This window comes from Buteo buteo, chromosome 19, assembly GCF_964188355.1.
Source record: "Buteo buteo chromosome 19, bButBut1.hap1.1, whole genome shotgun sequence".
Taxonomy (NCBI): domain Eukaryota; kingdom Metazoa; phylum Chordata; class Aves; order Accipitriformes; family Accipitridae; genus Buteo; species Buteo buteo.
Genome location: NC_134189.1, coordinates 22,248,180 through 22,274,376, shown reverse-complemented (window position 1 = coordinate 22,274,376; position 26,197 = coordinate 22,248,180). Strand labels below are relative to the sequence as shown.

The 26,197-nt window shown below is 41.1% G+C and overlaps 1 protein-coding gene across 3 annotated transcripts in view; it reads left to right on the top strand.

Moving 5' to 3' along the window:
* The window catches only part of DYRK4 (dual specificity tyrosine phosphorylation regulated kinase 4), a 41,967-nt gene extending 23,419 nt beyond the window's left edge, over positions 1 to 18,548 (top strand). Inside the window, exons 3-13 of one of the 3 annotated variants that reach the window (XM_075051644.1) lie at positions 1,875 to 2,010; positions 3,209 to 3,372; positions 3,758 to 3,894; positions 4,813 to 4,953; positions 6,926 to 7,064; positions 9,364 to 9,445; positions 11,230 to 11,402; positions 12,561 to 12,621; positions 13,186 to 13,315; positions 16,903 to 17,057; positions 17,509 to 18,548. In XM_075051644.1, coding sequence (XP_074907745.1) covers positions 1,875 to 2,010; positions 3,209 to 3,372; positions 3,758 to 3,894; positions 4,813 to 4,953; positions 6,926 to 7,064; positions 9,364 to 9,445; positions 11,230 to 11,402; positions 12,561 to 12,621; positions 13,186 to 13,315; positions 16,903 to 17,057; positions 17,509 to 17,741 — 1,551 coding nt within the window. In that variant the 3' untranslated portion in view covers positions 17,742 to 18,548. The remainder of the gene's footprint in view (positions 1 to 1,874; positions 2,011 to 3,208; positions 3,373 to 3,757; positions 3,895 to 4,812; positions 4,954 to 6,925; positions 7,065 to 9,363; positions 9,446 to 11,229; positions 11,403 to 12,560; positions 12,622 to 13,185; positions 13,316 to 16,902; positions 17,058 to 17,508) is intronic. The other 2 variants (XM_075051642.1, XM_075051643.1) reach the window with 2 other exon arrangements.
* The last annotated feature ends 7,649 nt before the right edge of the window (positions 18,549 to 26,197 follow it).

Sequence of the window (26,197 nt, the reverse complement as noted above, 5' to 3'; positions counted from 1 at the left end):
GCTGGCTTTCCTCTTGCTAATACAACCTGGGTTTTGTTTTCTGTAAGAGCACGCTGCTACATCAGTGTGGCAGTACACGCTCCCCCCGTCCCGACCTGCGTGCATCCGTAGTATTCAGGTTGTTGTCAGGCCCTTCCCTGCAAAGCTGCATCCTTTCAGTTCTCCCCCAACCTGTCCTGTTGCATGGGTATATACTGTTCCAGGCGCAGGACTTAACTTTTGTCTTCATTCAACTTCAGAAGATACCCGTAGCCCATTTTTCCAGCCTGCTGAAGTCCCTTTTCACAGCAACCCTGCTGTGGTCTGCAAATTTGAGAGAGTGAACTCATCCATTGCCTGTGTCATTAATAAAGACACTAAACTGTACTGGCCTTAGTACCGATCCCCGAGGGATGTCACCAGTAACCTGTTGCCACTGATCACAGTCCTTGGAACCTGACCATCCAGCCAATTTTCCACTCACATTCTGATCCATTTATCCAGTTCATGTCTCACTCTTTGGGCTTTGAGCATACAGTGGGGGACAGTGTCACAGTCCCTGCTGAAGTCAGAGTATTCAATGTCCACTGCTTTTCTCTCATCGGCCAAGCAAGTCACTTCATCAGAGAAGGCAATCGAGTTGTTCAGACACCATTTGCTCACAACTTATGTTGGCAAATCCATACTGGCTGTTCCAAATCAACCTCTTGTCTTTCATTTGGTTGGAACTGGTTTCCAAGAGGAATTGTTCCATAGCTCTGCCAGGGACTGAGCTAAGGCTGAGCAGCCTGTAGTTCCCTGAAGCCTTTTTCTTGCCTTTTTGAAGGTAGGTGTGATGTTTGCCTTCACTACGTTAGCAAAGCTCTTTGCAAACACTTTTGTGCTGCTTCATCAGATGGATCCTGTTTCTGCTCAGCAGTTCTTGTTCCTCATCCCACATTCATAGAAGCCATAGCTCGCTCTGTAGCTTCAGCCAGGTATGGATCCACTGGATGCATCATCTCCAGCTGAGTCTGTTCCCCTCAATGAAGGGATTGAGGAGAACATGGCCTGGGCCCCACACTCTACATCCTTATCCCAGAGCACATTGTCTTCTGTCTCCTTAGCTGGTGCTTTTTTATCTCCAACCCTCCATCATCTCTTCATGGCTTGATTCTGTGGTCTGTCCTTTGTTTTCCCATTCTGGGAGCCCTGAGAATCTACATGTGCTGGCAACTTGATCACCTGCTGATATAGGTGACATCTTTATATCCTTTCTTCTGCAATTTCTTCCTTCTAGTGCTTCTGCACCCACATAGGCCTATTCATTCCCCATTCATAGCAAAGTTGATGTTTCTGTTGTACAGGTGTATGTGTGCAGACCCAAGCTGGTGTCCCTGCAGTTCTGCAAGGCTGCACAAGCAATCGCAAGGTTTCTAGCACAACACTCCAGCGATGTGCCCACATAGAAATCCGAGATAGATAATGCCTATTGTACTATCCTTCCTGCCCTCTGTACTGGCTCATGCGAGTTACTGCAACTTAACCAAACCGTGGCAGTTTGTAGCATTTATAGAAAGTGAGAGCCCATGTATTGTATGAACCTGGAAGATGAACTTCCTTTTCTCATTTAGAGATTTATCTTTCCATGGTCCAATAGCATCTAGTGCTATTGGCAGAATTTACTCTCTGGGTAAGTAGGGCATTCTAGTCCCCAAGCATGCTTGTTCTGTCTCAGCACAAAATTGACATAGAGATCACTCAAGAAATCAAAAATAAATATCTTGCAGCTTTGTCTTTGGGAATGTAGCGTTTTTTAATATATTTTTGTATTTATTTATATAATTGCAGATCAGCTGAATGCTCATGAAAATACCCGGAAACAAAACTTACCTTTTTTTTTTTTTGCTTGGCAGGAAAACGGAACTCAAGGCAATTTTTCCCAATTTAACCTTCCAGACAGTCTTCCTGAAAGTGATAGCAGAGCCCAGACAAAACCATCAGAACTGGAAAGCACCAGCATCAGTGTCAAACTGCCTATGACAGCTTCAGGTAGAATATAACAGAACATGCTGAAAAGACTGGAGTGACAGGCTGCCTGCACAGATAAGGAGTCTATGCAGTCAGGATACTTGGTGACCAGAGGTCCCATGCTAAATGGTCACTGAAACATTTAACAAACAATTTGGAGGACAGCAATATGGATGGGCTCAGTGATTTCTAAAAGTCCTACTTGGGGACGTACGCAATAGGAGAATGAACAGACTAACACAAATATATAAATAAGAGAAGTATGCCTTATACAAAAGAATGTATATTTGTCTAAGACTTGTGACAGGTTAGGTAGGTGACAGCAATATTCTATTACAGTGATAAAACACTTTTCCCACTTGCTTGTAGCTGTGTCACATTTTATCTATGTGGGCTAAATTGCATTTTGGGAGTTCTCAGATCTAGAAAGTTTCTGGCAGAGTTAATCTATTTTTAGAAGGAGTCTAGGAAAAAAAAAAGTAGTGGCCTTTTGCTTTGAAGTGATTTAGCATCCCTGCATTAGTGGATGAAGATCTGCCACCGCTCAACAAAACACCCACATGTGTGCCTAGAGAACACGTTGATTTGTAATGCTACCGTCTGATTATTTATCTAGATTTAAATGATATAAGTGGAGGTGTTAGGGTAGCTGAAATATTTCTATGCAGGAAGAATCAGAACTAGGAGAACAGCAGATTTGGGCCCCATTTAATTCCTAACCTCATGCATCTAAACTTGACATTTTCTATCAGAAGAACAAGTATTTGAAAGCTTTGGTTAACTAAAGCTTACTGCCATTTTATAAACATGACAATCAAACCAATAAAAACATACAATTTTTTAATGTAAGCTATGAAGCTTGCTGAAGCAGATAGATAACAGATGGGATTTTGAAAAACATCTAGGTACATAACTTTGCTCAGAATGAAATAATTTTTACCTAAGCTCTCTTAAAAGTCTTGCTAACAGATGATGAATGCTTTGTTGAACATAATACTGTAAGTCAGAGAAAGAAAGAAGAAACATAAACGTGTGCAAAGTGTCAACATTGTAGAATCACAGAAATGTTGATTGGAAGGGACCTCTAACAGCCAGCTACTTGGTCTCCTGCTTGAAGTGGCATGGTCCACTGTAAAATGTTCCATTGTAAAAGCATTCTGCCATCAGGTTTCTGACATTTTATTGATTTTTGGTTTTATATTCTTGTTTTCTGATTTAGAAGCCTTGAAAAATTTTAGAAACCAGTTAACAGTCTATGAGCAAAAAGAAATTTTCAATTATACAGAGCTATGGTTTCTTGGGCTGGAAGCTAAAAAGATTGAAGGTTTGCCTGAAACCCAGAATAATAATTGTTATGATGATGAGCATGGCTCCTACTTAAAGGTAAGTGGAAAAATTATGGTATTCATTTTCAGCTCAATAAGTTTGTGGTGACTGTCTGCCAACTCTTAAGTGATCTATGTGAGATAAATGTTGTTTCTAGAAGATAAATATTCACATGGTGAAAACATTAGTACCAATCACTTCAAAGCTCAGCAGAGAATCCTAAAGGGAGACCCATTTTGCATCTCATTCAGGACTGATGCAAGGTAGGTGGATTAATGAAGCAAGCACTTGTTATTTTCTCTGTCACCCTTGTTTAATGGAGACTTCACTTGCTACCAGTCCAACATCTTTAATAGACAGTGAACTCACACACACATGAACTGCTTCAAAGCCTGATCATTGTTGTACTATTTGAATCTGACCTATTTGTTTCCTTTTGAAGGTTTTACATGACCATATTGCATACCGATATGAAGTGTTGGAGGTCATTGGGAAAGGGTCATTTGGGCAGGTGGCTAAATGCTTGGATCATAAAACCAATGAATTAGTGGCACTGAAAATAATAAGAAATAAGAAAAGGTAAGACATCTGTTGACTTTAAAGCAGTACAATCAGCTCTTTGTTACATAGGCAGTGACAATCTGGGATAACGTGAACAAAGCAAAATCAAAGCCCCTGTACATCAGACTTTCATTAAACACAGTGGGAACAGAGTGAGGAAAGGTGATGTCAGGGACTCAGAATTGGCCTGGACCCAGTGGAGACACAGTCTATGAAAGCAGGCACAGTTTTTCCGGACTTACAAGGAGGTCTCTGTATCAGCGACACCGTTAATACACAGCCCCGGTAACCAGTCCTGCATGACTGAGAGCTGAGAGCCTACATTCCCCCACAAGACTCCAAAACCACAGGAATATGCTGGGAGGCTCCAGTCTCTCATTTTAACATGAAAAATTCTACACTATGGTCCTAAGCAACCTATTCTTGTTTTGTGACCGGTTACAAATTTTCAGTTGAGTTTAGCTTGAACCAGAGTCAATGAAGCAGATGAGAATGATGCTGTTGACTCCAGAAACAGAGTTTCAGCTGTTCAGTTTTCCCCTCAGTGAACACTAAATGTAAAGATGCTCTTCAAAACTGACTGTCTTACTGTGGTAGTTGTGAAATACGGCCCTGTCTGAGTAAACAGAAGCACTCCTATGGACTTTGAGAGCACTAGGATTTTATTCTGGGTTCTCATTTGAAACTTTTTCATTAAAACATTTTTTCAGACAAGTCAAAATTATACTCTTAACTGTTACGTAAGGCCAGTATATTTAGACTAGGAAACAACATAATGAATCAAAGTTACAGTAGCTAACAGGGGTAAATGGTAAATTTTTAATCATTGTCCCACATGGTGAGTTTACAGTAAGATTGTGGTGTTTATAGCATTTGTATTTCTACAAACGCTAGACTGTGTTAATGTTACTATTCCTACGTCATGTGATATTTTAGATTTCACAGCCAGGCTTTGGTAGAAGTGAAGATCCTTGATGCTCTCCTGAAGAAGGACAAAGACGATACTCACAATATCATCCACATGAAGGAATACTTCTACTTTCGCAATCACTTCTGTATTTCCTTTGAACTGCTGGGGTAAAGTATATTTTCCTTTACACAAATCTTAAGGAGCATTGTAGATCATGTGCCTTACAAGCTTTAATTTTTATGTCTTCTTTGGAAGAATTTGCAGCTCAATGTTAGAAGAAAGGAATACTGTCTAAATAAGGACTGCATAACTGAGCCTTTGATCACCAAAGGTGAACTGAAAAGGGCCCCGTTCAGACTTCACACAGACAATGACATGATCCACCCTTATTTTCTGTGCTTTGTGTTGAAGTCTTCTTCCCTGAGAGACCTATGGGGAAAAGAGTAAAACAATGAATTCAGGACTGGTAAACTTCAGGGTATATAAATATGAATAATATTAAATAATTTAAAAAGATAGCTTCTTCTTGATTTCTATGAACCTGTGCTGCAGGACACGTCTTAGGAGGAATTTTGGAGAAATGTTATAGAAGTCAGATCATTTTATTCACCAGCCTCCTTGCAATCAGGGCATCAAACTGGAATTATGGAGGTTACCCACAGTTCCCCATCCTTTAAAGTAAAGCCCCCTACTGCTGCACATGTTATAGCCCTTGCTGAAGATTCCTCATCATATGGAAGGCTTGACCTCAAAGAGACCTAAATTCATCGTATTGCTGCACGTGAGTCTGTCGCTCACAGACACACAGGGATAAGAGTTGACTCCTCTCCAGAGAAGACACAGACCAGTCTTTTCAGAAAGCCTCTGTGGAAACTCATAGGAAAATGTTCGCGGGACAGCCACCGTGTTCAGCTCTTTACAGAAGGGTTGAAGACTGGTTGTCATATAAAATTCGTTGCCTGGTGAAATTTGCGTTGCTTCTGAAGTACAGTGAAAACCCCTTAATTTGTGAACTGCCTTCCCCATCGAGTCCTGGTAACTTCATTTACTTCTGAAGGAACGGGCCGTGCCCGACAGCGAAGGCAGAAAGCTGCCGCGGTTCGTGTCCTCCTCGCAGGCGCCCATGGTCCTGCCGAGGACACGTCCCGAGGTCACGCCGCTGAGGACGCGCTCGCACGTCCCTTCTGTAGCCATTCCCTCCTCCCAAGAACGACCGCGCTCAGCGCTGGTCGGGGCGCAGACCAGGCGGGGGGGTCCCCGGGGCTCTGGCACTGGGAGCTATGGGGGCTCCCTGGAGTCCGTCAGGGCAGGGCCTGGCAACCAGGAGCAGGGCAACCAGGGGGGGCACCGGGGTAGCCCCGACCCTGGGGACGGGGCTGGGTGGGCCGAGGCTGGGTGGTGGGCCTGAGGCTCGGCTGGGCCCCTAGCAGGGCTGTGGGGAGCCGGAGACCAGCCCTGCGGTGGGGTTGCTGGAGCAGGGGCTGACGGCCCTGGGGGGGGCTGAGGTGGGGTGCTGGGGTCTGAGTAGGTGGGGGGAACCCCAGGGTGCCGGGCAGGGCCGTCGGGGCCCTGGGGGTCTCAGGGCAGCGCTCGCGTGTCGCCAGCCGCGCTTGGCAGAAGTTAGCGAGATGGCGTAACGCCCCGGTGAGAGGTGATGGTGGCAGGAGGGACGTAAAAAACCTAACGAGACCTGAATTTGTGGGGGTGTTTGTCTAGAAAGATTTACTGCTGATTAAAGACTCTTTAGATGAAAAGGATTTACACAAGGTGCCGAAGCAAAGACAAACGAGAGCGGAAGGAGACTGAAGAACATTTATTTCTCGCAGTTCCTGGTTGATAGTTGTTCTTGGTGAAAATCAGCACAGCTGCATAACATAGCACAGAGTTTAGCAAGCAAGCAAGTCCACTGACATTGTGACTTCTTTAGATCTGAAGGCTCGGGGAGATGTTTGTGCAGATTACATGCAGAACAGCATTCTCAAGGAGGAAAACGGCTCACTCATTTTCTTCTGCATGCGTCCTCCCTCTTGTAGGAAGACAGGCTAAGTACACTATAAACTAACCATGCCTTTGAAAGTAAGTTCCCTAATCTTTTTTGCATTCTGTCTTCTTCTTCTTCCACCCCCACAACCCCCGCAGAATAAATTTGTATGAGTTGATCAAAAAGAACAATTTCCAAGGCTTCAGTTTGTCTTTAATTCGACACTTCACTCAGTGTGTGCTCAGATGTTTACAAGTGCTCTACCAGGAAAGAATCATTCACTGTGATCTGAAGCCTGTAAGTACAGTCATTTCATAACCTTTTATTCTGTACAGAATATATTAGCTTCATCCTATTTTTTTATTGATTGAGAGGAACTCTCAGAAGAATCCTTAAAACCCAGTGGGGTATTTGTACAGAAGCTATCATTTATTTCAGACTGTGTTAGTATTAGAGTCGAGTGATTCTTTCCGTTGATTCAGTTCATTCACTGCAGTATTATACGAGATTATCTGGTTGCCAAAACCTATGCAAGTATGAATCAATTTCAGGTAATGACTTTTTGCTTAGAGAAAGAAAAAAGTACTTGTGAAATTAAGTATTTCAATATGGGGGACATTATAATGCAAGGAGATATTCACAAGGCAGCCTGTTTCAGGTTATCCTGTTAAGTCTATTTAATTTCATATGCATAACGATAAACTTAAGTAGCCTAGTAAATGACAAAGCAATTCTATAGTACAGTATTTAGGGTGCTCACCTGTTTCTGGAGGAACGTATGTGATCCAGTTCCTGCTGCTATATCTGCTAATCATTCATGCTAGGTGAAACATTTCCATTCTCTTTAAGCCCCAGTCTTAATTTTTTTTGCAATTTTCTGAGATTTCTGAAGTATTTTAATTCTGTTTTCATTTCAGGTGAATGTTTCTCTTGATTTCTTTTTCAAAACTGCAAATGAACCAATAAATAAATAAATAAGCTCTCAAGTAAAAATGCTAAGGATGAAATTCTGCTCTGACTTTGTGTAATGTATCTTGACTCAGAAGTCTGAAGAGTCACACACTGTCTGTACCTATTGTCTTGCCAACATCTTTGCTAGACCAATTTGCAGTGAGAAGTAAAGTTTGCCAGATAATCAAAATATCTGAATCAGAAACAATTAGCCCAACGGTAAATCTGTTTCCAGGCAGCCACCAACAAGGAATGAGGTTGGCAAGATGAATGAGTGCAGTCTGTATTTAAATAGAGTAATGTATTAGTGAACATTTAGTGAGTTAACTAAGAGAGAATTTTGTTCTCATTCTACAATGAATTTCATTAATTTAATTTATGTTGCCTGAAACTTGCATCTATTATTCCATCTGCCTCCTATGATATTTCTCAACATAAGGTAGAGTATGGAGTTTCTCTGGACTTAATGCTAGGTAATCACTACCCCCCGCACCTGGTTTTGCAATTAATTCACTCCCTTGCATTGTGAGAGATTCGGTATTAGTGACAGAGTCCTATCATGAGCATGAAGGCATAGCTAGCTGCAGAGAGAAGATGCTTCTTCCCATAACAGAACCAAGAGCACGTGGGTAGTGGAAGTCAGACCTTGCATTGACTTTCAGCAGCAGCAGTTTCTCCCTCCTGTCACGCACAGTATTTCCTTATAAGTCCACTAATTACCCAAGAAACTACTTTGTCATTATTTGGCATCAACCTGGGAACTGCTCAGTCCTTCAAAGCTTTGACATATAATCACTTTAAAACTGGTTGATAAAGGTAGCCATCTCTCTGCTGAGAAGTAGAGAAGACTGTACGATCAGAAAGGAAATCAAAGGAAATCTTTGATTTAGATAGATTTTTAATGAGGGTGCAATCCAACTCTGCAGAAGAGAGCTAACAGGCTATGTTTACTCATCAGTGCAAATATGCCTGAGCGAGCTGTTTAAGAATCACTTCTCAAGCTGGAATTGTAGGTGCACAGTGCTGTGCCCATCTGCACCCAGCTAATAATCCATAGGACCCTACCATGTCCCTTCATCACTACCTTGGGATCTCTGCATCACACAGTTGTGAGGTGGAGAGAGGTAGATGCTTACAGAGAGCCTGGAGAAAGTTGAAAGCAGTGGAAGGAAGAACTGTGAAGTACGACTCGTTCATGGGGCTTTCTGTGGTTACAAAAGGATGGTTCTGGTTAATTTAGCACAGCGTGCAACCAGATGCAGTTTGCCTTTTACTGGCTTAACCACAATGAGTATGGGGAACTTGCTCCGCTCACACGGCAAGCGTTCTCACTAGCTGCTGCCTTGACAGCACCACACACTGCACAGTGCAGTGGCATGGCTTGTATGTGAGACACTGGTGTCCCCGTCTAGCTAACCTTCAAACTGGGTGCCTTTACGAATCTCCCCTCTGCTTGGTTAATTGCACATTATCGGATGCCTACTCATGTTAGCAAATGCATTCCCAAGGAAGTTGTATTTTGAAGCTTTTATTATGCAGATGATTGTAAACCCAATGTGTTATGCGTTGCTTGTTTTTCAAAGTGTTCACTAACCTAATGTGGTGTTAAACCCCTTTTTTCCCTGTGATTTTTTTTTCTCTTTAGGAGAACATATTATTACACCACAAAGGCCAAGGTTCAGTTAAAGTTATTGATTTTGGATCAAGCTGCTATGAACACCAAAGAGGTTTGCAGAAAAGTCAAGTTGATGTAATTTTCTTAATAAGCTTTCTTAATTTTAAATAATGTGGAAAAACTATTTCTTTGATTGAGCTAATATAGTGACCTATGCCCCTAATTAGAATCTGATGAACTGTTCAGCCACTGGTTGTGGAACAAATACTGCTAGGAGACAAGTAAGCTATTATTGTGCTTTTTCTTTGTCCCAAGCCTGATCAGCTCCTCCACTCCTGTTGAAACCAGAATTGCATTTGCAAGAGTGGTTAGCTGAAATAGGCCTATGAGGATAATCCCAATACTTCACTTAACAAGGGGGTTATCTGGTCCAGAGAGCCTTTCTCAGTGGGATGGTTAAATTATAATTGGTACTTTTTGGATGAATACAACAGGGGAAATGCTTTTAGTTTAGAAAGCCTGTCAGTTTTATTTTTTTTCTATTGAGGATTTAAGTAGAATGTGCAGGAGATAACAAGAACAAAATTTGTAAAGGAGAAATGAATGTATAAAAATCCACCTAACAATAAATCTTAACATTAATAGACATATTGTAAAGCAAGAATGAAATCATCATCAGGAATGTAAATATCATCTGTTAAAAAACCCAAACACAACAACAAAAAACCAAAATCCACGAAAGAAACCTGCACTGCATTTTATTAACTTAGAAAAACAAAACTAGTCTTAAATGGCTTATATTTTTCCTATGGAAGATTGTTATTTAAGCTGAGCCAAACCTGTTCATCTACATTTTGGGATTCAGACCATTAGATTTACATCCCAGTTTTGTAGGAGTGCATGATCACTTCAGGTTTGCCCATATTTGAGTAGAATGTAATCTGAGATACAGCCTGAAATATTTGTGGAGAGTAACAAATTGAAACACAAAACAAGTGAAAAGAAAGATGGAGCATGACTGAGGAGATTCTGTCAGCTGGAACAAGAATTGGTACAACCCTCAAAGTGGTACAGGATTAGAGAGTAGAAAACAAGAAGTCAGCTATTTATTTGTGACAAGAAGGACAAAAAGCAGACAACAGTTATGCAGTTGGTCAAATGCACAAGGGCACAGATTGCCGCCACGGTACTCTCTAACTGTACAGATTTGGTCAGATCATGTACTGTGCAGCACTTAGTTTTCAGGGCGCTTTCCTTCCAGAAAGATGTTGAATATGTGGGGATGCAAAGAAGTGCAGAAATATAAACAAAGTGACCGTCAGAGAGAGAAGGAATAAGAAAATAAAAGAGCTTGCATGCTGTAACCTTGTTCAATTGTCTGAATGACAAGAGGTGAAAGAATTCGTCTACTCACTATGCTGAGTCCCAATCTTGGAATGAGATCTTTTGACATCTGCTGTGGGGCTATAATGCATTAACAGGGAAATCAGAAGGCAGTAGGAGATTTTCCCTAGGTGTCAGTGAGACCAGTATTTCCTACAGTGCAAGCCTGTGATAATGAAGAACTATTGATTGATGCAAGGGGAAGCCCTCCAAATCAGAAAATTAACATGGAGTAAGCTGAATCACAGCTTTAGTAGAATTATTTCTTTCAGGGAAGCTTATTGAAGAACAATTTCCAAATGGAATAGTGGAAAGCATATCAGCCATTGATTTTAGGATGGGATTAGAAAAGGTTTTCAGAGCCTCTGTGAGCAATCCCTCAATGTCAGCTAATGGATAGAGTAGATATATGATGCCTGAACATGTATTTCACTTTTCTGTGAAATCTGGAATCCATGTTTCTGTCCCAATTATGATATTTTGCTTCTTGTCTAATTTTCTCTTTTGATATAGTGTACACCTATGTTCAGAGCCGGTTTTATCGCTCGCCTGAAGTGATTCTTGGTCATCCTTATGCTATGGCTGTTGACATGTGGAGCTTAGGCTGTATCATAGCTGAGCTTTACACAGGCTACCCACTGTTTCCAGGGGAAAATGAAGTTGACCAACTTGCCTGCATCATGGAGGTAACTTTTGGGATTGTCTTTTGAATTGCATACTCATTTGATAAACTACACTGCCAGCAACAAAGAGAAACCTCAAGGGATAATGAAATATAATTGGCTATGGGCTGGCTTTTTAGAGGGAGGTTTATTACAGCCAAAGGGCTCTTTGAGAGGATGGGTTCTAATGCAAAACTGTTATTTTCATTTTATATGCCAAACACTGCTTTGTACACTCACTGTCTTCCTTCTGAAGGAAACATATTTTAAATTGGTCAGAATTTGTACAGAGAAGTTAGAACAGAAGCATGTCTAAGGGGAAGGAAAAACAATCCAAATTATAACAGGCTCCTCTTCTCTTAGAAATCAAATATGCGTTGGTCAAATTGGTTGTCTTTAGTCCAAACTCTTGCTGAGAGAGAGATTTTTCTAACATTTGAGGAGTCAGCTGTGGCTTTGTCTAGCAAATCTGGAAAACCTCAAAGGCTTGAGTACAAACCCACTGGGTGACCTGCTCAAGTGCTGCTCTACTCTCCTGGTGAAAAAGTTTTTCCTAATAGTCACCCTGCACTTCTCAAGCCACAGCTTGTGGATGTTGCCCCTTCTTATACTGTCTGCCCCTACAAAGGGGCTTGGCTCTATCATCTTTGTAAATGTTTTTCAAAGAGTTTTAGGAATGTACTGTGATATCTCCAGCCCCGGTTCACCTACCCGGTGCAAATGTTAGAGTAGGTGCAAAACTGACCTATGAAAGCAAGTTACTTACTTACTCCATACCAATCACTAAACTGCACCCTGATGTTGAACGCAGGCCCAGGTTCTGATCCTTCTAGTGCCATGCTAGTTTGTATAAGATTTTTCAAAGTCAGAATCTCTCCATGTGACCTCCTAAACAGCTGTCATTAACAGAGATGCTTGTTCTTAGAGGCTTCTGTGGTAGTGAAGATCCCCGTGTCATCCTTTATAAGATCACACTTTGTGTGTGCAGACAGCTCGAAGGAATCCCTCCATTCCTTCCACAATAAATAGCACAAGAGGAAATGGTTTGTAGACATTTCACAGTGAATTGTGACATTCAACTTCTTTTCAAATGGAGGGTGAAATACCACAGATCTCCTGATAGTTGTTATGTATGTTTATGAAATGAGGAGTAACTCCATGAATTCATTTTCTATGTTGAAGGTATTGGGTCTTCCACCAGCTGATTTTATCCAGGCTGCATCAAGGAAGCGAACATTCTTTGGTAACTGCTTCAGATTGTTTGTCCTTACCGGATTCCTTCCTGCTAGTTAATCACTAGTTAATAGCACTGGTAGACAGTAGGGCCAGAGAACCTTAGCTGCTTCTTAGCTGACAAAACTTCTTTCAGGGAGAGGTATTGAGGAGAAGCAAATGGGTAACATGAGGTCTACAAATGAACCTGGTGCTGTGCTCATCATGTCTTATGGTCCTCTCATTGCCAAGGTGATAGTGAAGGGATTGGGAAATCCATTCCACTGTCACTTCTTAAAAAATATTATTGCTAAAAGTGACGCAGTGGGCTTTGGGAACTAATTTACATTAAGTTCATTCCTTTGTGTATAATGTGGTTTTGGAAATTACACAAAATGAACAAAAAAACACAGTGTAGGATGCAGTCGCCAGGATGTAACGATTATTGTTTGCCACAATGCTGGCAGACTATCAGTCCAACAGGGCAAAACCGGAGTTAGTGGGATGGATATGGGTAGAGGTTTTGCAATTCTCTTAAATATTTGATGAGGATTTTTAACATAATTTTTTGAGCATATCTTTCTTTTTTTTTAAGATTCCAAAGGTTTTCCTAAATCCATAACTAACAGCAAGGGAAAAAAGAGATGTCCAGACTCCAAGGATCTAAGCACAGTGCTGAAAACACATGATGCTGGTTTCTTGGACTTTCTGAAAGGATGTCTAATGTGAGTTCATAGTTTTGATTTATATGCAGCAGGCTAGTTTTGGCTTTGCTTTCATTCTCTTGTGCCTTTAAAATCTTTGTATCTGTTGGGTTTTTTTTTTAGTTTGTTTGTTTGTTTGTTTTTTCCACTTGATAGCACTTGGATAACTATTACTCTTATTCATAGCTTATTGCAGGTAGAAATCAATGCACAGAAAGACTATATGGGATTAGTCCAAGGTACAAAAGAAATCTAACATCATCATATCTAAAACCAGATCTTCTTCTGATGCTGGAGACTAAACTCTAAATGTTTTTTACCCATTGAGGCCTTTGTATTAAATCCTTTCTGTTTTATCAGAAAAAGGTTCATTCAGATAACATAGGTAATGGCAATGCACTGTCCCAAGGCAGTGCATATCTGGAGATCAAAGTTTGGTTTTGTGCTTAAATCTAACTCCCACTCTGGTGGGAAGAAAGTCTTCCAATTTCCTCCAGCAGGAGTTGTATTTGGAGCTGACTTAGCTGGCTTGAATGTCTTGTATTTTCTGTGCTAGGTCTTGGAAATGGCAATCAGGCAATACACCGTGGTATATGTATGAAAACAGTTCTGCTGCTTTGAATATCTGCTTACAAAGATTTGCTCTCTGCATGCACATTCCCCCGGATGAGATTAGACTCTTTTTAGTTCCAATACACCATACGCCTCCCCCTTAGCAGAAGATAAAAAGGCAAAGTACAGTCAGCCATGTCTCCACCCCAGAATCAATGGTATTGTGTCCTTGCTTCTCCTTGACTGTGGTGGTTAGCATGGAGAATTACTTAGCGCAGTTACCAGAGTGTTACCTTGTAGATTACATGCTGATTTAAGCCCTTTTTCTCTTTATCATAGTTATACTTATTTTTCATTGACAGTAGTCACATTGCACATTTCAAGAATTATTTGATAGACAGTATTTTTCTTGATTGGAATAGATTTTTATAAATCACCGGACCTCAGAAGGCCAGAAAGGTCAAATATGTCTCAGATCCTGTCATTTCTAGGATAAATTGTTGACTTTACTCCAGTCAAGGATTTTGCTATCATGACAAGCGGCCCACAACTGTTTTCTTAAAGGAAATTGATGATTTGCACATTTTTGTAAATTGCTAAATGCAAATAACATGTAATTGATAACTGACTTCACACAAGGTAGAAATCCCACAGTTCCTCTATGCCAGGAACTTTTTACCTAGTATCACAGAATAATTTAGGTTGGAAGGGACCTCTGGAAGTCATCTAGCCCACCCTCCCACTCAAAGCAGAGCAAACTTGGAGCAGGTTGCTCAGGACCTTGTCTGGTCGGGTTCTGAGTATCTCCAAAGAGGAAGATCCACAGCCTCTTGGGGCAACCTGGTCCAATGGCAAACCACACTCACGGTGAGAGCGTCAGCGGCAAAGGGTCTGTGTGTTTGTGTGGGGGGAGAGAGACGTGATTTAGTGTCACCAGCGTATCATCTGTGATCACAAAGTAAATGGCACTTTTTAATAAATGAAGTACTGTGGGAGAAGCAAACTATTTCATGGCTCAAACATGATCATGTGTCTTTTCCAAGGCAGTCAGGTCACCAAGGATTTTACAGGGTGGGACTCCGTGCACCCTGCTGATGTGAGGTGTCATTTTACTAATAGGTCTTTTTGCTTGGGAGTTGGTTACTAAAGAGGTTTTATTCATCCATCAAACTAAAAGACTGAGCATGCAGGAACAAACTTTTGTCTGGTTGCTTTAAGTACTTTAATACTCTCCAATAGGTGCAGTAATGCTGTCGGGGTGAGCTTGGATCCCAATGCGTACCATGTTATGGCAGCAGAAGCTGGTTCCATACCTTTTCCAGTGTTACCTGTATCTTATGCAAGGCTAATATTTTGTGTCTTATTTAGAGCTGACTGTAAGTTTCTTTCTAACAGTTCAGTAGTACTTTCCTAAAGAAATCCATGCTAACTTTTAGTTACATGAAAAAAAAAAAATCATCCCTGTGTTTCATAAGAAGATTGCTTTTAATGTTCTCTGCTTGCTAAATCTGTATGAACCATTGATCCATTTTGGTTCGCTGGCTGAATCAGAACAGTTAGAAAATAATTTCAGTGAAGCAAAAAAATTGTAAACAAGTCATTTCAGGTCACAGGAAAAAATGTTTTATGTTGGGATTGTTAAATTTTCAAAGGAATGAAGTAAGGTTTGAAATGAAAACTCATTTTGATACAAAAAGAATTTTGTCTTTTTCATTTGCCAATCTGTGTCTGTCCAAAGCCACCTGATATGTTTGCCATGATGTCACAAATAGTTTTGTTCAACTTGTAGAGACCTGTTTTGTGGATGAAAACATCAGACAAAAAAATAATTCACTCTACTTTTGTGATGACAAGAATCTGCTTGTTTTCCTACATTATTCCTGTACAGCTCTGGACAGCACTGAGATTAGACAAATCAGAACGAAATAGTCTGCAACTGATATAGAAATTAGTAACAGAAATACTAGGTTTGGTATGAATGCAGTACAGATGGGAATGTATGTGTGTTTGAGCACTGGAAGAAAAAGCAGAACAGGGATGGAAAGAATGGTATGTATTGGTAACAAAGGGCACTGCTTCCACCTGTAAAACTGGGGAGTGTGTTGTCTGTGTCACAGCCAGGAAAGCTGCACACTGGGGAGACCACAGCACAGGTGACCAGCACTGAAAAATCTCAATTGCATGGCAGCAAGGTTGCAGAATATCACATATGCCCTTCAGTTTCCTGTTAGCCTGAAAGGAAAACAAACATATATTCCAAAACACAAGTTAAACCAGACCATGAATAGCTACCTTGCCTAACGTTTATGGAGACTGAAGTCAGCATGGTTCTGATCTGAAGGACCGTGCCCAAACAGCAGGTGACTCCTAAAGGGTGTAAAAGATCTGTCCAAAGACTAGTATGTCATCACCAGTCAAGACGAACTCCAGAGATGTGATGACGACTCAGTAGCTGACAACCCTTGTCCTTTGCATGACACACAAGTGGTCTTGGCCAGAACACTTGGCCAGAACATACTTGTGAGTATGTGGGTGGGAGAACTGAGTGAATGAAGCCTATGAGAGGATAAAGTCAATGTAGAGATTTTGAATAAATAAATAAATAAATAAATCACCTTTCATTTCCATAATAAGATCTCACTTGAGTTTTGTTACACAAAGTCTCTACAGTAGTTTCAGGTGCAGTTAAATTAGGGAAGACTTATCTTTTAATGAATTACCCTATGTCCCATTTATGTTCCTTTTCTTGGAGCTTGCATTGTCAGAATGTGAAAACCTTGAAACAAATATTCAAATAACACCGTGAACTGCATATTAAAAATGGTTTGATGCTGCAGAGGGTTTGATCAGCAAAGCACACAGTGCTGAAGTAAATAAAAAGTTTTGAAGGAAGGAGAAGATCACGTAAGGTTTTTTCCTTGCTTTCAATTAAAACTCTTTTGTTTCAAAAAATATCCTCATGAACTGACTTTCAGAAGACAATACTGAATCTTTTGACTTAAACTAATTTTCAGCTAGAAACAGTTGAATAACTATTTGTCTACCATGGATTTAAGGTGGGAACCTGCCCTGCGCATGACTCCAGATGAAGCAATGAAGCATGCATGGATCCAGGAACCAAAAATATACAGAGCAAAACAGAAAACACAGACTTCAAGGAAGCTGAGTGATGGCTTTTTACCTACACCAGAAAAGAAAAAAGAGAATATTCGTAAGCATGTGCTACCTGGAGAACTAAATGCAGTTATATCAGTGTTTGGTGTTTCTTTATATTTAATATCATCTGTCTGAAGTAAGGTGAGGTGATAGTACACAGTGTGCAGATAATGGATGGTCACTGGAATGTGCTGGATAGAGCCACTATTTCTCACTTCTCTAGAAATGTATTACTTATGTTTTTTAGCAGCTGCCAGCAAGAAGACTGGCAGTACTAAAGATTCACATAGAAATATCTTTTCGCTACTGACAGCAAAATAGTTATGGTATCTGACACCACACCAGAGTGCACCTCCCTTTCAGAGCAAAAGAATGCATCAATGGTGGTTGTGAGATCCCAGACAAAATTTTCAACTGATATTTTGAGAATTTGTGGTGATCATGTGTTTATCTGCTGCTAAGAGTCTGCAGTCTTACCCTATCGTTTTATTTATTTATTATTGCAGAAAATATCTGGAAAGATACGGCTGACAAAGTGAAAAGCGAACTGGCTGAAAGACTGACTCCCACTGTGCCCTCCACAGGCACAACAGAAAATGATGTGCAGAACACAAGGAAACATGTTATTCCAGAGAAACATTTGGAAACCCAAATGGAAAAGCCTATAAACGATCAAGCAGAACACAGTGGTGAAACAGGTCTTCCAAAAAATTCTCTTTTTTTCCCACCAATTAAGTAATACAGAGCACAAGCAATGATTGATTCAGTTACATACCTGGTATATTTTGTAGGTATTATTTGTACTCAGGAATATAAGCTCTATCTGTCTGTACTTGGGCTGTGCACATTGTAAGTATATTTAATTTTCATTTTACCCTGAAATAGTCCAGGCAACCAAAACAGAATATGTAAACCATTCCTCTGCCTCATCTACATCCTTGTGATCAGAGATCCTTCACAACCAGCAGCAATAAAATGGAGACTGTAGAGGTGGAGAGTGACTTATTCTTGATCTTATAATAGACTTTTGAATTTTAGATTTTCCTGGATCTAAAAGAACAAATGCAATGACTGAAGAATCTGAATCCTTTCACTTATATCAGCACAAATCAGGAATAATTCATGGATAGGATTACTGGATTTATTTCTGTATAAAAAAATAAGAGAAATCAAACCCAGCATCTTCACTTTCCTCATTCTCTATCTCCCTCTTCTTTATAGTGAAGCACTAGATGGAAACCATTGTCACACCTTCTTAGCAGATTTAGAAATGTAAATTATGTTCTTTAGCTCTTTAGCAGCAACAGAGAAGAGTGGTATTCTGGGCTCACTTCTGCAGGGACTCCACTCAGTATTCATATCAACAAGAAGGATGGATTAAAGCAAGCTGTTTCGATTCAGGAAAATTGTCTTCCACAGGGAGTTTAACTTAATAGTCTGAAAAAACCAGATTTTTATGACCCCAATGATTTATATGTTTAATTAATTTAAACATTTAGCTCTTTGGACAATAGACTGTCTTTTCATTGCATTTGTAGAGCAGCCACCTCATTATGACTCTTACACTTTACTGTGGCTTATAGATAGTACTGCAATTTGGCTTATAGATAGTACTGCAATTTAAAAGGAGATAATGAGTGAATTGTCCTACAAAATGCAGCTGCTACTGTAGCAGTGATATTGCAGTGGTCCCAAGAGAAATACGTGTTCGTAGGTGTTAAGAGTCACCATAACAGCAAACTCCCGCAGGCTCTTTGTGCAAAAGGAAAACCCGAAGGATATGAAAATGGTCCTCATGCAGTTCTAATGTAACAGTGACTAAACAACCCATTTGACAGGGTACAGAGGTGACTGCTCCACAAAAGGCCCATAGCTGGTGTGCTCTCCTGCTGAATAGGAAGTTAATGCTAACAGTCACCTCAGGGAAAATGGACTGCACAAAGCAGCCTGACCATTCCCTTGGCTTCAGGCAAATCCTGGGACTCGCGAAGAAACACCTGGAAGATGAGTGACCCAAGAAGGGCAATAGCCCATTATTGAGTGTAACTGAGCAGTGAATTATAAGGTTATTTTGGCAGACAACTATAATCCTGCTGCGATGCAGACATTACTGACAAGCAGGCCAGCTTGCGGTACCAGAATTGTCTGTATCTCTGCCTTCAGAGAGACTCCTTTGCAGCTGAACCCCCCTGGAGACTGTAAAACGCTCCCATTCATCACCAGGATGATGTACTGGGAAAAGCGAGTGCTGTTATTCATCGCGTTTCAGTGATTGCACAGAATACCCAGGGTGGGTGAGCATCTTGCAGAATGTGAGCAGAGCCCTTACCACATTTCACAGAGAAGGAGTCCCACCCCTGGTGGGAGTTGAATGAAGGACTCAGGCTCATTGTCAGTTTTAGGGAATATTCAGATAGGTTTTTGCAGATATTTGGAAAATAATTTGGCTGTTTGTTTGCAAGTAACACAAAAGATAAGAAACAAAGGGTTTATATTTAAGTGCGAGGTTCAATGTGGACTAAGAACAGCAAGAGTACTTATCCTGCTACCACATAACATAAAAGGTCAGATCCTTATACCCTTGGAACTATAATTTTTACCATTTTGATTCATTTGCTGCTCAGTCTCCATCTCTGTTGTGGTACATTCACTTGACTGCTTAGGCTGCTCCAAGTTAAAGTTATTATCTTCTCACAATTGTGCATTTGTGTATTTGTCTGCTCTACCTCAGAGGCAAAGTTTAGGGTCAATTATACCAAGTTGCTCTTGATGGTATTGCTTAGTCCTAATGAAGCTGTAAACCTCATTTGATGTATGGGCTTGTGTGCTGAAGCTACATTTTCTTCACAATTAATACATCTCAATCGCTTTTTGTAGCAAGCAGCATCATATGCTGATGGGTTTTTCAAGGCACTGAGTGTTGAGGGAAAAGTGACAAAGTCACCTGGGACTGCTATTCAGTTCGATCATCCTTCTATTCACAGAAGGCAGACGGATGGCATTTCACCGGAGCTAGCTGGCTGCAATGTGTTTCCTGTCTTCCCTTCCTTGCTGACCTGCTGTTCCTTTTTAATTCCTTCAGCCGCCGCAGTGATTTCCATCTTCGAAATCTTTCCTACTAAGGGCTATTTTAGATAATTGTTGGGGGTTTTTTTTCAGAGATGACAGAAATAAATAGAAATGCCTTGGCAGAAAGATCTAGCCCTCAGATATCACCACTGCTTTCACATTCCTCTGCAGAAACAAGTAGATCCATCACACACAGGTAGCTTCCTCGTCTCTGTGCTGCAGGAGGACAACCTTCAAAATGTGGAGAAGAATCCTCTGACTCCTGCTCTGCTTGAGCCACCTGCAGACTGGTAACAGCACAAACTCATAGAGAAAAGAAAGACTGAGTGATCAATTTACTTAATTGAAAAGCCCAAACCATGCATCAAGTTTTGTTTCTGTACGACGTAGCATCATTTTTTAACCACATTTGCCAAGACAACGAGGTGGCCGCTTCCTTGTCTGTCTCTGCACATTGGTCTGCCTGTCTTCCAGCTGGTGTCCTCTTCCCCTGTTTGCTAGCTCTTCAACTTATTAACAGATATTAGCTGAGGTAGGCAGAGGAACAGGGTTCTCAAAAGTATTTGCTTCTGCATGCTACAGTTGACAGAGTGAGACCCTCTCGGTGTTACCAGTGAGGGAAAAGCAGGAGAATGTGGTTTTGGTCAGTTCTACTGGCCCACTGAGCAGCATGCGAGTGCTGACCACGCAGGGAGCACACGCCTGTTTCTGCATCGCTGTAAGGATATGCTGCTCCTTGACCAGGAGCTGGGCCAAATAAAAGCCATTAGGGAATATGGGACATAGAAAGAGCTGGGCATTTTACAGCAGAGAGAACTGATTTGGGGTGTAAGGCTAGAAGGGGCATCATGGTAGGGAGAAGTGCTGGGAAATCCTGTCATTGTGTTGAAGAGAAGTTCCAGGAACCAGCACTGTTACAACAGGGGATATTTATAGGAAGTCGGACACAACTCTTCAGGAAATCGAAGCTCTGCGAACACAAAGGCTCAGTAAACAAGCTGTTATACCTCCTTTGTCTTTGAAACCTCATTAAGAAAATGTTATCTGTAAAAAAATAATGATTATACATGCTCCTAGCCCTGCTGCCTTTCTGGAATTGAAGGCATTTTGCAATAATTGTGCTTCACCACCCCTCCTAGGAGGCTGCCTAAGTATAGTTGGTGTAAGTCAGACGCCCAGCCATTGCCGGACCCCAGACCAGACCATGGGGATCCTAACTCTAAGTCTCCAAGTCTTCCTCGTGCTGGGTCCGTAAGTTAGTTCTTTTATTCAGGATCAATAAAGATATCATCTGCAACCACCCTGAAACACCACAATCCCAAGTCGTGTAATGCAGAAGTGCAGCTGGTCATGAGGTGTTGCCTGAAGGCTGGGTTGGATCCTTCGGTAATGTTTCAGTGCCATCTAGTGTCACTACAGGTTGCCTGTATTCAATTTTGAATGCATTGCTAATGGCTCTTCTTTAACACACCCCCCCCAGAAGAGTAACACATCCACCAAATACATCTCATAGAACAGTGTGTGACAGTGGCAAGGTCCCTGTTTATACCCAGAACGTTGTATCTCTGCCTGGGAACAGAGTGCTTCAGGGTTATACCCCAACCCAAATCACACACACACAAAAAAGCGCCTGTTTTATATAAGGGTAGAGTTGAGCCACGAGAGGGCAGCAGTATGTCTGTACTACGCTGAAAAAAAGAATGAGTTTAGCAATTACTTCACTGAATAAATGCAGCTAAGAAGCTCTCGGAAAAAAGTACAAGAAATCTAAAGCAGAGATTTTGCACCTCGCTCCCCCTTGCCCTTGTTTTGCGTTGTTTTGATTTACCAATGCATGATGTACACATAACACGCTGTGACTCTGGTAACATCTGTGTGAATAAGCGGGGATCATCTACCCCGGGGCAAGGTGCCAACCAGCAGTATAAATTATTGTAATGCTGGCTTTTATCTATTTATCAAACCTTTAATGTTTGTTGGACTGGGTAGATTAAAGCCATTTGAATTTTTCAGTCTGCAGAGAGACCTGACAGAGAAACTGAGAGTGGTCACATTATTTCCACATATTTTATTCTAAAGCAGAATTGTCATAGTAAAGTCATTGGTAGGCCCAACAAATTGAAGAATTACAGTAATTTGCAATAGGGAAAACCTAGGAAGATTTAAGCTCTTAGAATTAAATTTTTCCCAGTTGTCAGGTCTGTGACCTTGTGCTCCAAGGATATTACTTGCATGCTGTGAGAACCAATCACTTGTTTAACAGGAGTATCTAATAGACAAAGCACTAAGAATTATTTCCAATGAAACACCCAGTCTTGTCTTTCACTTGATTGGAGTTTCTTTGTATCAGCACCAGTATCCACATGGTGCTGCACTGTATGGGATGGACATAATGCAGATTATACACAGGGAAATAGGTTGCACAACAAAAAAGTGTTACAGTCATTCTTTATCATTTAAGCACATTAAAACTGCTAGTTCTTCACATCCAAAAGATTGGCCATTGACTGAATTGTTGCTTCTGCTAGGAAGAAACAAGCAGTAATAATCGAGAGTTTCTTTAGTGGGACCCTGTGTGTTTGTATGGGTGGTAGCTGCGTTCCTGCTTCCTGGGGCATGGCCGGAGTCACGCAGCAGGGGACACTTTTCATTCTCGCCATTCCATGCCATTTCCAGACAACGCACTGCTCAAACAACCTCTTTGCTTCCTCTCATGATCCTCCCACTAGAAAGGAATCTCTGGTTTTGCTGTCTGTCCAGGTGACCTCCACAAGTAGAGACACCCCTGATTACTCCTGGTCTACAGTGCAAGGGTTTATCAGCAGACATAAACTTTTGTGGCTGTAGGTGTGCATGTGCCCTCCTATGTGTTCTCTGAGATAGCAAAAGCCAATTTGTCAGCCTGGGAACTGGTCATCTTTGACCCTCTATCTTTTCCAGTGCACCTAGCTTTCAAATGACAAGTCTGTCAGCAAAATGACTATGTAGGCACTGTGTTGGTTATATCTGTTCCAAAAGGCCTTTATCCATAACCTATGATGCCCCTGCCTTCAACATTGCTTTTGTCACCCCTCTGAAGTCTTGGAAGGGAAAGGGGACAAAAGAACTACAGTCCTACAATTCCCCCTTCCCCAAATATCCCTCACATGCTATTGTTCTGCTTCTTTCCCTCCTAGCCCACTTTGCAAATCACTTAAGATAAAGAGAACGGTCACCTCTCTGTCCTCAGAGTTTTGTTCAGGGCATCCAGGATTTTCAGCATGTGAAGAAGGGGAGGGCTTTTCACAGCTGCAGTTAGACAACTGCAGGAACAGGAGTGTTTGTGCAACACTGCAATGGAAAAGCAAGTCAGTAGCGGTGAAAGAGCTGAGAAATTATGTTAAGCAAAGGTGAAGTCTTTTCACAAGGCAGCTCATGAAAAACCCTCCCCTATGCCAGCACTTTTCCTTCAGGATTGCATGCTTTACTCAATAAGCAGCCTATATCTCCTCCACTTCTTGCTATGGGCTCCCCATATGCTTTGGTAGAAGCAGATGCAGATGTGTGGCCAAAGGTAAGTCAGCGTGGCACCATGTTTCACTAAGTTTACAGCTTTTTGAAACTTAGAGGATCTGGGATGGATCTAAGCGTGGAAAAGGAGGGCTGTCAAAGAAGTGCAGCAATGCGTAGTGCTGAATGCAGGGATACTTTTAGCCTAGTTACCAAAGGTTCAATTATCACTCCGTTAGAGTATCTGTCTGGGTATCAGTCTCCAGCCATTTTTAAACCTGCTGGTTAATTTTACTCCAAATAGCGAGCATAATTTAATGACATATACAATGTCTTATAAGAAGGTAGCACCCATCTCACTATGATATAGTACTGTGCACCACATTGCAAAGCATAGCTAGCTAAACTGCAGCAGTTCATAGTGCAATATAATGCATCATAATACATTTCCCAAATGAAAGTAATCCTGCGTTGTCTTCAGGCTTTCTAGAGGACAGTCATTGGGAAGGATGAAGATGGGCAGGGACAAGAAGTATCTGGCATACTTGAAATCTGAACTGCTGAGAACCGGGAAACATAATTAGTTCTCTAATGCAGCCTTGCTACTTCGCTTTTCAGCAGATAAGCTAATACACATGCTAAGCTACACACTTGCACGGTACCAATATGCCTTGTTCAGGGAACAGGAAACGTTATAATTATTGCAAGCACTGCAAAAAGTTCTATCAAGCAAACCTTGTTCTGGGCATGAGACACAGAGTTGAGCTACCTGCGCTTGTTCTAGTCTTGAAAACCTTGATTCCCCCACTGACATGCCCTGCTCCTTGCTGATGCTTACAACCCATTCATTTTCACCCAGGGCATTCCCTTTGCCACTGTCCTTTCACTTGCCTTTCATTAACATCCTCCTTTTATGTTTCCTTGGGTAATATAGCTAAGACTTTTTAAAGGGGGGTAATGAACTGATGCCAAAATAGTGGATATTCTGCTGACTGTGTATTGACTTGAGATACAGGATTCAGCTTCAAGCCTTGCTCCAAATACCACAACACATGGCAGAAGCTGGATACCAACGTACCAAACGTCCTTTCTTATTAGCTCATTTGGTCAGTTGTTTCTTTTTCTCTTTTTTTTCAGTCCCTAATTCCACTTGGAACTGAAAGCCTTCCCTGACAAACTGTTGCCAGTGTGGTATGTCTATGTAAAAACCTGTGGTTTCAGTAAGTCCACATTTTTGGAGAAAAATACTTCATTTGAAAAATAAGTAACCAACTCTACTGCTTTTACTGTTGTTCCCTTTACTGTCTAACTGGCAGTGATCTTCCCACCATTTTGCTCTAAAACAAAATTTAACATTTGTTCAAAATTTTCATATTTCCCCTCCCCCCAAAAGTAGAAAAAGTAGATTTTAACCTTAGTCTGAGCATAGCTGCAGAGCAGTAGTTCTTAACACCTTGATAAGATGAAGGCTAAAGTTAGAAAATGGTAAGTTAAACCATTTTAAAGAGCAATATTTAGTTTTGTTCCTATCACCCATCACAGGAGAAGAGTCAACATTATTAGAGGTAGGCTTCTTTGACTATCCTTACACATGAACACTGGCAGAAGTAGCTGTTTTTAAAATGCTACCTTTCTCCCTCATTAATCCTTCATTTTGAGGAGATACCAATCTGTTGTCCAGGCTTTTTATTGTCACTGCAGGCACAAATCTCTTGTCTTAATATGTGCATAATTAGCTATTTTAGATGGCCTGGTGACTGAAGGTATCCACGCAGAGCTGAGAGAGATGAGACAGGTTCGGCAGGAAAGCTGTGCCCTCCTGGAGCAGCAGGTGAGGCCACGTGAAATACAAGTGGGCATCTCAAAGGGCACTAGACATCTATGTGTGGGCAACTGAATTAGGTCTCCTAATTCAGGGACCCACTGAAAGCTTAAGAATATGGAGGCACCTGTGTATGTTTAGACCTCTATATATCTAGGCATGTTACTCTCCTATTAAATCCTTCCCTAAAAGTCTCATAGCTAATCTTCAGCAAGATTTTGAGTTTTTTCACACTAAATTTGAGTTTGGGGGGATTAGAACTGAACGTATCGAAATGAGTGATTAGCTTTATACTAAAAGAAATGAGAAGAAATTTAAAGGGTTTAAGAAATGCTGCATTTTGGATTCATTCCATGTCACAAGTCATTTAAAAAATAGATGTTTGATCTAAGTTAGTCTAGGCTCCTTCTGCCACTGATCATGAAGGAAACCTAAATAAATCCCTTTGACTGGATATCCAATTCTGACAGCTTGCGGTCTTTGAGGTGAAGGTTGCATTGCTTTCTACATTTCCGAAACAAGACTCTCTGACTTTTTTTTTTTTTTTTTGTAAAATTGAGTATTTTGTTAAAAATTGGCCTAAAAGAACAAGTAAAGGTGTTAAATAACCTCAACAGAAGGTCAAATTTTGTGAAATGAAATACTGACATTGCTTCAACTGGTTATAACAGGAATCCTGTGCTTCCTACCCTGCACTACAACAGGGAGCTGTTGAGCTGGGGAGACATGGGGGTTGGAGTTGGCTGGGTGTCAGGGACGTGTGTGCTGCCAGCGAAGGATTTCAGCAGAGGAGCCTTCAGGGTCATTTCAAAAGA